The 12,412-nt window shown below is 47.5% G+C and overlaps 1 protein-coding gene across 3 annotated transcripts in view; it reads right to left on the bottom strand.

The window, feature by feature from the left end:
* The window catches only part of DNAI1 (dynein axonemal intermediate chain 1), a 150,702-nt gene that overhangs the window by 17,982 nt on the left and 120,308 nt on the right, over positions 1 to 12,412 (bottom strand). For all 3 annotated transcript variants that reach the window (XM_005436899.3, XM_027801990.2, XM_027801991.2), the window contains one exon: positions 9,584 to 9,769. In XM_005436899.3, the coding sequence (XP_005436956.1) occupies positions 9,584 to 9,769 (186 nt within the window). The remainder of the gene's footprint in view (positions 1 to 9,583; positions 9,770 to 12,412) is intronic.

The raw sequence follows: 12,412 nt of genomic DNA, 5'->3' as shown, positions 1-12,412 counted from the left end.
TTCCTCTTCCATACCCCTGCAGCAGAGCCAGTACTCGGCAATAGCTGCACTCCTGAGAGCTGCTTGGGGCTCTCGGGCAAAAAAGCAGCTCACCCCCAGATGACCTGGAGGATAAGCATCCACATTGCCTCCATCAGCAGGCATGATCAGTTATGGCAGGGGGCTGAGCACAGAACAGCCTCTGCAGGAGACACTGCAGGCTGGCAGACCTGCTCTCACACCCAGAGTCGTTGCTGGAAAAATGACAGTCTGCCAAAAAGTCTCCCTTGCTGGCTTTGCCAAAGGCATGCTTTGAAACAGCCTGCTCCCCCGGGGGCTCCTCTGCCTTTGTGCTGGGGCTGTTACTCGGGCAAAGAACTGGTGATTTCTTAGGATCCCCCAATCTCCTGGAGGGCATTTAAGTCATGTGTGTAGAAATGAATTTACAGAGGACAGCTAAAGAAAGAAACAGGAAGGAAAGGCAAGCCAAGCAGCCCATGAGGCTGGGCAGTGCCTCTCTTGCCACAACATCATGCTGTGCCCACTCCTCTGTTGTCACAGCTTTCTGCCAAGGCGCTGGAGAAAGCGGAGGCTCTGGCTCAGAGACGAGCTGTGCAAGCTGAACAGGCATATTCAGGCAATCACAGACCTAACCAAAATGCAAGATGTGAAGCAGGGCTCCTTATGCATTAGGTGTTTCCCAGGACAGGCAGGGATGAGCTTATCAGGCTGCAGAGGAGCAGAGCCCAGGATGCCAGGGCTTGGGGAGCTCTAGGGTGGTGGGCACCAAAGTATAGACACAGTCTGTTCATGAGGAAGAGGATACAAAGCCTACAGACAAAACAGTTCTTGTAGCAACATAACTATGCTAGTGTGGAGAAATACAAGGGAAGAAGTAAAATAAGGCCCCACTGAAAAACATTTTGCTTGGCTAAATTCAGATTTCAGTTACTCTTAAATACCCAGAGGACAGAAAACCCAATGGACACACCAGATTTATGTCTAGAAAGAGGCATTTAGCTCAGTGACTTGCTTATTTTTGATCACAAAACTAAATCCCCCTAGCATTTTTCTCCAAACACCTAGTATTGCAAAATGGAGTAGTCTTGCATCATTTTCAAACATGGTCAACCTTTTTTTATTATGCAGATCTTCAAAAAGGAAATTAGAAAGTCAAAACCAGTCCTCCTGGCTTTGCCAGTGTCCCCCTGACAGCACGCAGCACCTCACAGGGTGAGACTTGCACTATAGAAATAATTTACAAGTACTATTGAATTTTCTTAAAATGGGACCTTTTCTTGCTCCAGTTGCCAATGTTTCCATTTAATGTACTAAACGCAATTCATCCTGACCAATGGGAACTAACTTCAGCTTAAAATAACTTGCAAATATGCTGATGTTGTCCCTCCACCAAGTGCCAAACATAGTCACAGAAAGTGACATTACACAACAAAAATAAGGTTGAAGACACATGGCCAGGAACAGGGAAGAGAAGAAAACCCCCAGCTCTTTGACCTTGGGGTTCAGCAATCCTGCTGTTACACAGAGCTCTTTTCTCCATTCACATAGTCTGATGAAACCCAATTTTTTTTTTTCTCCAAAAACAAAGAAAACTGATTTACTAAGAGACGATTCAAGTCCTTTAGATCTATTGCTGTCTTGTTTGGGTTAGCTTTCCAAACAGTGCTAGTGTCTAAGGTTGCCACATCTCTGTCCAGAATCTAGAACTCATTGTACCTGTGGTGTGACACTCTTGGACATCTGGATTTGTGCCACAGAGTCACTCTCCTGTGCAAGTGGGTATGTCCAGGGTCTCCAGATAAATACCCAAAGGCTTCAGTTCTGCCTGAGAAGAGCTGGAGCCTGCTGGCACATGGACCAGTTCCTTTCCAAGGAAACAGCCTTCCAGGACTAAACATTCCCCTCATTCTATCTCAGGCTATGCTAGATTAGGAGGTATCCTGATGTGGGACAGTGGAGAAAGAAGGGATCCTGGGGGGCTGTGAAGTTCTTCCTGCTAATGGGTTTCCCGGCACAGTGGCAGGGCAGGAGACAGTGGCAGGGAAGGACAGGAGGAAGAGGCAGGGGAGCCTGCTTCTGTCAGTGCACCTCAGCATTCCCTTCAGTAGATGCTGATGTACGGTTATGAGTCACAGATCTGCCTATAGCAAAATGGCTGCAGGTTGCATCCAATGCAAGCTGCACGCAAGTGGTATGGCCTCTTGCTGGCCTCAGTATGTGCTAGGACCAGCTCATGTCGACAGCAGGGACTGTCAGAGCAACCGCCTTCAGCCCTTCCTGCTCTGAGGCAGGGACAGAGTGACCTGTCCCTACAGATGTGTCTCTAATCTACTCTTCTTGAAAGCCTCCAGTACTGGGTTTCCTTCCCGTACCAAGGAGCCAATGCCAGTGCATGTGTCCTTACATGGCTCACACAAGCCACACAAAGCTGTGAATAGGCAGAAATAGGGTTTCACAAGTCCCTGGATCCACCCCATGGTGCTCAGCTCTTCCCCTAACAGTACAGCAAGCAGCTATCTGCAACTAGCTTAAATAATAGGGAAGGGACTGAAAGGAAGTCAAAAAACATTTGACATTTTCAAATCTGAGAGGAAGCAAAGCCATCAAGCTGCAGGTCAGTCTCTATGAGACCCAAGCTTATTCATGTGTGCCTCCTTATCAGGGGGCCCAGGCTACATCTGGAGGAGGCAGTCCTGATATAGACAAGGTACAGCAGCAGTCAACGCCAAATTCCTCCAGCACTGCTTGTGCTCTGTGATTCTGGGTCACTGCACAATTAGCAAGCCCTGAAGAGACACTAGGAAATTGGCCACTGCTCGCACAGCACAGAAGTGACTACGGGAATCTCAATGAGAGAGGAGAATTTGCATGAAAACAGGGAGACTAGGAATTATAACATTAGAAGAGAAAGACTTGATCCATTTGGAGCTGAGAGGTGAGTGCTTTTCTCTCAAACAGAATAACATCACGAGAGCTGTTGAAAAAGAAAGTTTGGGGACAAAATGCACTTCCCTCAGTGCTAAACCACTCACCAGCCCAGGACTGATGTGGCCTTGGAGAATGTACCTCACCCATAGCTTCCTTCTGTAAATACAGTCTCACGTGCAGATGGACTGTACCTCCTGGGACAGAAGGAGGGAGTTCAGGTTCATCTTCCTGTGCTGGTCAGTTTATCCCTCACAGCTACGGAAACACCTCCCACTGCTACAGGAAAAGACTAACAGAAACAGTTTCCTGGTCCTTAACTCTTTTGGGTTTCAACCTGTCACCCTAGGTCACAGCAGCGTGAGGCTGCACAGCAGAGAGGTTCAGGCTCAAGCATCCCACTGTCCATTCACACTGTCCAAGCTTTGTACCAGCTCTGGGGCTGAGCCACATCCCACCGAGGCCAGGTATAGGGGCAAAACCGGAGTCCTTTATTGAAAAAGCACTGTGTGCAGTGGGTGCTGCTGGGGAGTATGAGAAGGAAGAAACTCAAGCCCCAGGAGACAGGGAAGGAGGCAGTGCTGGGGAGGGGGTTAGGCTGAAGGAGAGATTTCAGCCACTCTCCTACTGTCTCCCTAAAACTTCACACACTTCCACCAGTCTTCCTCGAATCCCCTTCCCTCCTTCACCTCCTGAAAAGCCCAACACCCTTGCACTGTCCATCGCAGTCCCCTAAGTCCTGGTTGATCCCTTCCAGACCCTGCCATCAGCTATAGTCAAAGAGCCAAAGTGGTTCAGTCAGCAAAACCCACGGCCCCTTCCTTGGATGAGCAGCCCTGCTGCGTTGGATCTGGCCAAGAGCAAAATCACCAGGGCTGCAAAGAGGCAAGGGGGCACAGGGAGTTCAGAGGTGACACTGGCTGGTGTGATAAGGCACACGGAGAGCAGAGCAGCTGCCCAACATGTACACATGGATAGGAAGGCACAAAGCCACCCCATGCTCCTCGCTTGTCCCCACACCACAAGCTGCTCACAGGCACCCTGTGTTGGAGGCACAGGTGTGTGCCTGCAGCTCCTGACCCACACGCAGCCCTGTCACTGCATCCTGGGATGGGCAAGCAGCCGCGTTCCCCTTCCAACTCCATCCATGCCCAGCTAGACCCTGCCAGCCAGGATTTACTGCCTGGGAAGTAACTTGATTGTCCCTGAGGGACAGAGAAAGAGGTGACTTGCAGGTGAAGAAACCAGTAGTGGGAACAGAGACTGAGATAATCATCCTAGGTAATGCAAGATAAATAAATCCAAGACAAGCACCAGGCCAAGAAGCTGGCTGCCTCCCTGGCTGTCAGCCTGGGTACTGGCCAAGAAATTTGCATTGGCCTTAGCAAATGCTGTATGGTAACCTTTCTTTGACCTGATTTCTTGTCTTCTCCCACTCTGCTGTGGTCTCCCAACATTTCTAAAAACTCTTCACACATTTTTTGACTATCTTCTGCTTACTTTTGGCATTGATGGGGTTGAGCCAGGCTATATTACTTTTTTAAAAACAAACCAAAGCCCATGAGCAGCTACATTCTTCTGACTGCGATGACAAAATGCTTTAATTTCTTCCAACCCTGGAATGAAACCCGGAAGGCTTACTAATTAAACAGCTCTGCCCCAAACCGATTCTTCTCACAGCAATGCTTCCCTTGGGTGAACTCAACCACCAAGTTCGTTACATATTAGGAATGATACTTTATTAGTTAAACAATTCCTGCCTGACAATCGTTGCAATATTTAAGGAGTGCTTGGAGTCCAGAAGTGGCCTGGACAACAGCAGAGAGCCACTTGTTCCTTCTGATGCATCTTAAAATACTGTGAGCGTTTCTATGCCACCTCTGAGCTCTGAGCAGGACCCAAAGTAGTTTCACCAGCTCTCCTTGCACAGGACAATTATTTGCTGGCATGAGCTTTCTGCCCAAGCAGGGCTGGGTGCTCAGGGAGATGGGTGTTCAGCATGGCCAATGCAGGACCATGTTGGTGGTAGTTTGATTGCAAACCCACCCTCAGCAAGCTCTGCTCTTTGCCTCATGGTTGCTCTTCCCACAGGGTTTGGGCCCAGTTGTCTGCCCTGCCAACCTCCATGCTCCCCAGGCTCTTGGAGCTGGTGCTTTGCAGTTGGGTAGTGTGTTCCCAGAGAACTCCCAGGACTACCAGAGGACTCACACAATCTAGAGACAACAGCAACAGGCACAGAAAACCTCTACCAGGATCACACCTCATGGACGTACAAACAGCTCACTGCCTTGGGGCAAGGGGATGTCTCTGTCCCACCCCAGAGACTTCATCCTGTGGGGCTAGGGAGGATTTCAGGATCCAAATCAGCAGGGCAAAGAGACAAGAATGCCCACAGTGCTTGGCAAGAGTGCAGGGACCTCTGTACCCTCTGTGCACAGAGACCAGCCCTTGACACAAGTGCTTGATAGGTGGCAGAGCCCACGTCCCCAGCTTCCTCTCAACAACAATTGTACCTTTTCCCATGTGCCACTAAATGATTTTAGAGGCCGGAACTCACAGGGAGTTTTAGGCATTTTTTGAAGCTTTTACTGTGTGTCTTGGTGAAAGTAACTTCTAAAAATGCCACCAGAGTGCTTTTGAGAAGTTTCTCCCTTGGCATATTTGTTCCGCCAAGTGTTCATAAATGAGGCTGCAGTAACACTGCTGACAGCAAAACCTGGAGTATTAAATAACATTTCTTAAAGAGCCCAAAGTGGTTTACAAACATGAATTAATTAAACTGCAGATCAACCCTGCAAATTATTTAAAGAGCTCTTGAACCTCCCTTGCTCACTTAAGGACATGAAGAGAGGAATGAACCAAGGTCTGACAAGAACCTAGCAGTCCTTACCCTTGTTATTTCCACTTATCCACCACACTGGCTTTAACAGGCAAATCAGAATAAATTCAGAATGGCTGAAATACCACCGGGATGAAGTTAGCTCAGCCCTTTTGGTGAGCCCTATCTTGGAAGCCCAGCGACAGCTGAGGGATCTGCAGAATATGGAGCAGACAGCACCGTGTCTATTTTTAGGGGAATAATGGGGTTTGGAATCACATGTGGCTATTAAGAGCTCTCTCAAAAAAAGGTGATTAGTCTGCAAGTCATACCTGTCAAATGCAGCTGTCCCAGCTGTGTGGGAAGCTGGCCGAGAAGCTTCAAAGGCAAACCCCTGTGACACTGGTGTGAAACAGAGGGGCAGCAGGATCTGGATGAATCCCTGGCTGCCCTGTCCCATTGGCACCCTGAGTTCTGCCAGGCCTCAGCAAAAAGCACCTTCCCACCTCCAAAGGAGTTGACAGAAACAATACCAGGCAGCTGAGCTCACAGATGCTGGGGTTGGCATGAAGGCCCCAGTCTCCAGAAGCACTGGACATGGGTTGCCCTCCCAGGTGTCAGGCAGATTTCTGCACTGGGCTCTGCAGGGATCAAGTGCCAGACAGACCAGGCTGGGGTACCTAGGTACCGAGCCAGGCACAGACAGGTTTCTCTATCTGCAAAGAGACAGCTGGGATGCCAGGACTCCTCTGCATGGTCTTAGACTCTCTCCACTTACAAAAATCTGTGGATGTTCTGTGACTGTTAACTTGGCTCTGGGAACTCCCAGAAAAGATTAGGAAGTGAAGTCATATCACAGAGGAAAGCTGGCTGCACAGGTTAAAGAGCACGCTGACCTGATCTTCAGATGGGCCAGGATCAATACTCTGGAAGTACATCTGATTCCCTACAGTGAGGTGATACTCTTGCAAACATGGCTGGAAGCTTGCTGCTAACCAAGGCCATGAAGGCTGGTGCTGGCACAGGAGGGAGGTGGAGAAGGATGCAGTGGATAGCACTGCCTGTTCTGCCAGGGCTCATCTTCCCTCTGTTAAAGCACCCTCCGGCACCAGCTAAACCACCTCACCACAGGGTCCTGGACACCAGCATTTGGCACAGCAGACACCACATCAGCCATAAAAGATGGGCTCAGTGACCAAGCTCACCTGTCCACTTGTGGCACAGAAAGGCTGCTAAGCTGGCTGGGCCAGATCCACCACTTTGCCACCACACTGCATGTCATCTGTTCTAAATTCTCATCTCTTTCAGAGAAGAGCTGGCTGTAGCCAGGGGACCTGCACACATCACCAGTCATGCCTGAACATCCCTCCTTCTTCTCCACATGTGCAGGAAACATTTAGTTCAGTGTTTAGTGTCCCTTCAAACCCAACTAAGCAAACAGAAGACAGCTTAATAAAGTCAGAGCAGCAGAGTCCATTTTCCACTCATATATATGTTGTCTGGGATACAGAACCTATTGGTTTAAGGTCAGCAATAAGTGATGGAGCCACTCCTGAACTCACAGTGTAAACTGCTTTGTCAACAACATGCAATTTGCCTCTGAAGAAAGTTGGCAGAAGGAGATGACAACATTCATACCTGCATGGTGGGCTGCTGCTGACCACCATGGCAGCATGCTGGTATCACTTTTAAGCCCCAAAGTCTGATTTTGAAGGTCCAAACCCCCACTTCTAAAATCCAAAGTCTAATTTATAGTGCCCAAAGCCTCATTTTTACTTTCCAGATTCTTAGGTTTTGCTTCTAAATCCTCATGTTAGGCTCCAAAGACTCATTTTTAGGGCTCAGTTTTCATTTGCGAAGTCTCACTTTCAGGGTCCAAAGCATCATTTTTAGGGTTAAAAGGGTTAGTTTCTGTTTGCAGAGTCTTATTTTCAGGGTCCACAGTGTCATTTTTAGGATCCAGACAGACATCTTTAAGGTCCAAGGTGTGTCCTGAGTGTCCAAACCCTCATTTGGAGGGTCCAAAGCCCTCTTCTAGGGCTCAAAGCCTCGGCTGTGGGTCCCAAAGCCTCATTTTTAGGGTCCAAAGCTTTGATCCTATGGCTGAAAGCCTACTTCCAATGCTCCAAACCTTTGGTTTAGGCTATCAATTCCTCACTTAGGGCTCTAAGCTTCATTTTTTTTAATGTCCAAAGCTGCATTTTGAGCATCAAAAGGCCCATTTTTAGGATGTAAATCCCTGTTTTTAGCGAAAAAAGTCCTTACTCCTCAGGTCCAAGCTTGTCTTTTAGTAGCCATAGCCTTTTTTTAATAGATTCATTGTTAGGGTCCAGACCCTCACTGTTAGGGTCCAAAGCCTCATTTATAAGTTCCAAGGCCCACTTTTAATGTTCAAAGACTCATTTTAAGGGTCCAGAGCACCGGTTTTAACACCCAAAGTCTTATTTTTAAGTTCCAAAGCCTCATTTGTAGAGTCCAAAGCCTAATTTTAGGCTCCAAAGTCTCACTTTTAGGGTCCAAAGGAAGGAGTCATTGGAATTAATTCTGGCTCACAGTGCACTGTTTCCGGGTGCTGCTCAGCTCAGAGCTGGGGTGTAGAGGAGAGCAGCCGTGTTTATCTGTGTGTGACCCATCTCCACTGCTGAACCCTTGTGCAGCCAGGGTCCGTGGCAGACACGGTGCTTGCCCACACCCAGGAAAGACTCATAAAGCAACCAGGAAACTTGTCCCAAGCCAAGCTGCTGAAAGCCCTGAGAGCTTGGATGGTCTCAGGCTGCAGATTTTATGGAAATAGAAAAGCATGAAGCATATGAGACATTCTCCTCCACAGCTCCCATGCCCAGCCCCACACAGATTGCCACACTACTGTGTTTGTTATGCCCTCTCAAGACAGGGAAGATTCACATTTCCAGTGGTGTCTGGCTGAAGGAACATTTCAAAAATCATTTGGAAGACTCTGGAGTGACACTAGGGTGATTAGTTCCTGGCCAAAGACCCTGTCTAATACAGTAGAGTAATAAAATCTTTGGGGATATATAAATGAAAGATGATTATCTTGACAGACTGCTTTCTTGGATCTGCTCTAAAAAACCTGAAACTGAAAAAGCTCCACTAAACAAGAGACAACTGGATATGAGAACTACATGGGCTCAGAAAGGACACTGCATTTACAGACATTCAGCTCATAGCTGGACGAAGCCCAGAAGGGAAGTCTAGCAAAGAATCCATGTGGGAGACCTTATCATCCTTTGTGACTGGCTGGGTGGGAAAGGGGGCTTCACCAGCTCACAGGGGCACATGCATCTCCTTGCTGTCACTTGAGACAAGGATCCCAAGTCCCTTCACAAATTAAAAATAGTCCTTGCTCATTCACATGAGAAATTACATGGTTGTCGGGGCACAGGCTCTGATGATCCAGGAGTGCAAGAACACAGGCAGCACGCACTCTGTGGGAGGACTCGGGAAGGACTTAGAACTTCCTTTACCTGGTTTCAAGGAATTTTGCAGATAAACCCCAAAGTTCAGGAAAGATGTTGAGCTTTGGGAAACAAATGAACCTCTTCAGAACTTGTGGGCTTGTCTGGACCATGGTGAGGGACTGGACCCTTTTCACTAGTCCCTGCTCCTGCCCAGGAGTGAACTGAGCCTTCCTACTCATAAAAGGCAGGGATCAAACATCTCAGACACCCTACCCAAAATGCTTGAGGTAATCTTAAGCACCTTGACAAAGAGACCACATTTGCCAGCATCATTGCACAGAAGGAGAGGGGATAGTGATAAGGCACAAAGCCACCTGTCGTGGTTTGGTGTCTCCATTAGGGGAATGCAGGTTGTTCTTACCTTGGGCATCCTGCGTAGATTGGGAGAGAGCTTCAGGGAGGTAACGTGGCCTCGTTCATCTCCAATGATGACAATAGGGTAGACAGGGTTAAACTGGATATGAGTTATTTTATTTTTCTTCTTGGCCACCACTAGCTGGGTGCAGAGAGCTTCATACTTATTAATGCTCAAATCAAACACGTGGGCCTGGGGGGAAAAAAGGCAAAGAACACAGAAGGGATTGATCAGGCAAGAATATCCCTCAGCGGCAGAATGACAGCTGGAGAAATCAGAGAGAAAGGGTCCCACGGAAAGGCAGCCTCAGCACACAATTACCATCTGCGCAGTCTGGGCCTTTGTCCTCTTTTAAGTAACCAGTGTGCAGAAGCTGCCTGCCGCTTTTGTGGGACTGTCCCTCTCCTGGCAGGGACTCATGGAATAAGGACCATTCCCTGCTGTCAGTGCAAGCTCTTTCCAAGACACTTGGCAAGGCTCCAGCTGATCTGGACTGGAGAAGGCTCAGAGCCAGCATTGCTAACCCCACAGATCTTAATCTCCCTTCTCAGTGCTGCAAGTAATGAGACAACCAGGTGTTAAATCAGGGTCTGACACAGATTGATGCACAAAGCAGGGAATGCTGTCAGAAATACTTAATACCCCTTATTGCAGAGCTTTCCAACGTTTCCAGCTTAATAATAACATTAAAGACTCAAACCAGTAATTAAAAGGGAAGTGATGGGAACATGGACAGTATGATTAACGGTGTACCCTGGGGTAAAGCCAGGGAAGCACGGGCAAATGCACAGCACAGGACAGCTTGGTGCTGGCAGCCCACTCAGTCCAGCTATTCCAGATGCTATGACTGCACACATGTCCTTCTCCCACAGCACTGTGAGAAGAACCAGGTAAAGACTGGCCAAATGGGAAAGGTAAGGATGGAGGGAGACAGACCTGATGCCCTGCTCAGGTGGGATTCCCACTGGCATGGACTTCAGAGCTATGGCACTGATACAGACCTGCCACATCTCCAACTGCATGATAATGCACATTTCATTATGACTCCAGAGGGAACAGTGGTAGTTACTCAAGAGAACGTGTTAACTTTTTCTCCCAATAATTGCAATTAGCCCCCGTCATTAATACAGTCTGCAAATGATAATAAAACATGACATCCTTCTCTTTCCCGGTGCTGAAGTGAGCAGTCTCCAGCATGCTGGACTCCCACCTTGAATCCACTGTGGAGACTTTCAGCTTTATGTTTCTTTTCCCATTTCTGTCTTCAGAAAAACTAAGGAAGGGGATACTTATGTTAATAAGTACAGTGGGAATATGGGGAAAATTAGGACTGAACTACTTGTACATCTCCTGCCAGCTGTGTCTTGTTTACCAGCACTTAGGAGACAAATGAGACATATTATTTCAACTTTGTGCTATGCTCACAATTTGAATCTAGGAATTATCTGAAATTGGACAATGTCACCCTATATACAAAGAGTGTATCAAATCAGTACATGCACTTTCCCATCATACACCAATGGGGTTGATGTATTTCACCTGAATCCATGATGAAAGAGTTGGGCAATGTGCAAGTACACATCCCAGGCAGTCTCTGGAGCTGATGTTTCTTCATAGCACTCAGCATCTAGCAATTTGTGATGTCCTTGGTCTGGGCAGGAGAACCATGGAAAGGTTTTACAGATGCAGAAAAGATGAGGAAGACTCCCTACAGACTGAAGTAAAATAAGACTTTTCCAGATTGAGAAAAGCTTGAAAAGTGGGCAGGGTTCTCAAACATATTTTGAAGAAATCCATGACAGTATAATTCAAGAAGGGAATCCAAAGCATCAGTCACAGATGAGGATCTGTACTTGGGAGAGTCCTTCCCCCGTCAGCAGGAGCATAGGTGGAAAAAAAGATTTCATCTGCTCAAAAATTAAATTCTGAATCTAACACTTGAGGTCCCTCAGTCCAGCCAAGGTAATCCCAATTTCCTACCTGTAGGCATAAATAAAGGTGACTGTCCTGGCTTGTGCTTTACACCTGCTGTCTTGCTATCTCTGAAAATCTGTCTTACCGGAGATCTCTGAAAATGATGTCTTACTATCTCTTTCAAGCATATCTGCCCCCCATAACCCACACTTACTGAGATTTAATTTCTTGCTTTCACAGAATACATTTTTATTCATTCAGGGGCATGATTCGCCCCTCCCTCCCCCTACAATGGCACAAGCTCAGTGCTTAGTAACCTAAGAATTTGGGAAATGCCCACTGCCTGAGCAGCATGAATTAATCTAGAAAAAAAAGCAACATGGAATTAGTGGCCAGGCTTCTTTTCGGCAGCCAGGTCTGCAGTGCTGTTCTATAAGGCTGTCAGTGTATCACACCTGCACGCTCTACCCAGCCCTGCACTGGAGAAAGATGGCATGTAAAGGCTCAGTGTTGGAGTGCTGAGCAATGCAAATTATTCTGAGTGAGGCTGTTTTTCAAAAATGTCACTGACAGCTCAGACAAGCACAATGTCTGGGACAAGAACTTGAAACCATCAGCAATGTGGAGAAGGTCAAAAGCAAACAAGTTTATAAATGTTCCCACTGTAAAGCTTCTCTTTTATGAGCTTCTAAACAAATGGGCTTGTTTTCCTTTGCCAAGGGAATCATGGAAAAGAACAAAGTAGTTCAGTTCTTCAGCTGGAAACATCAGCTTTATATCAGCTGTCAGATGCTCCAGATGGAGGGCTGGGCCGTTGGTGTTAGGAAGGACTTCAGAGGCTTTGATTTAGAGGCTTACAGGCACTCTCAGGAGACAGGGAAATGGGGTCAGACCAACACTGTTATTGGCACTTTGGGAGTG

Source organism: Falco cherrug, chromosome Z (assembly GCF_023634085.1).
Source record: "Falco cherrug isolate bFalChe1 chromosome Z, bFalChe1.pri, whole genome shotgun sequence".
NCBI classification, from domain to species: domain Eukaryota; kingdom Metazoa; phylum Chordata; class Aves; order Falconiformes; family Falconidae; genus Falco; species Falco cherrug.
This window is presented reverse-complemented; position numbering and strand designations above follow the sequence as displayed.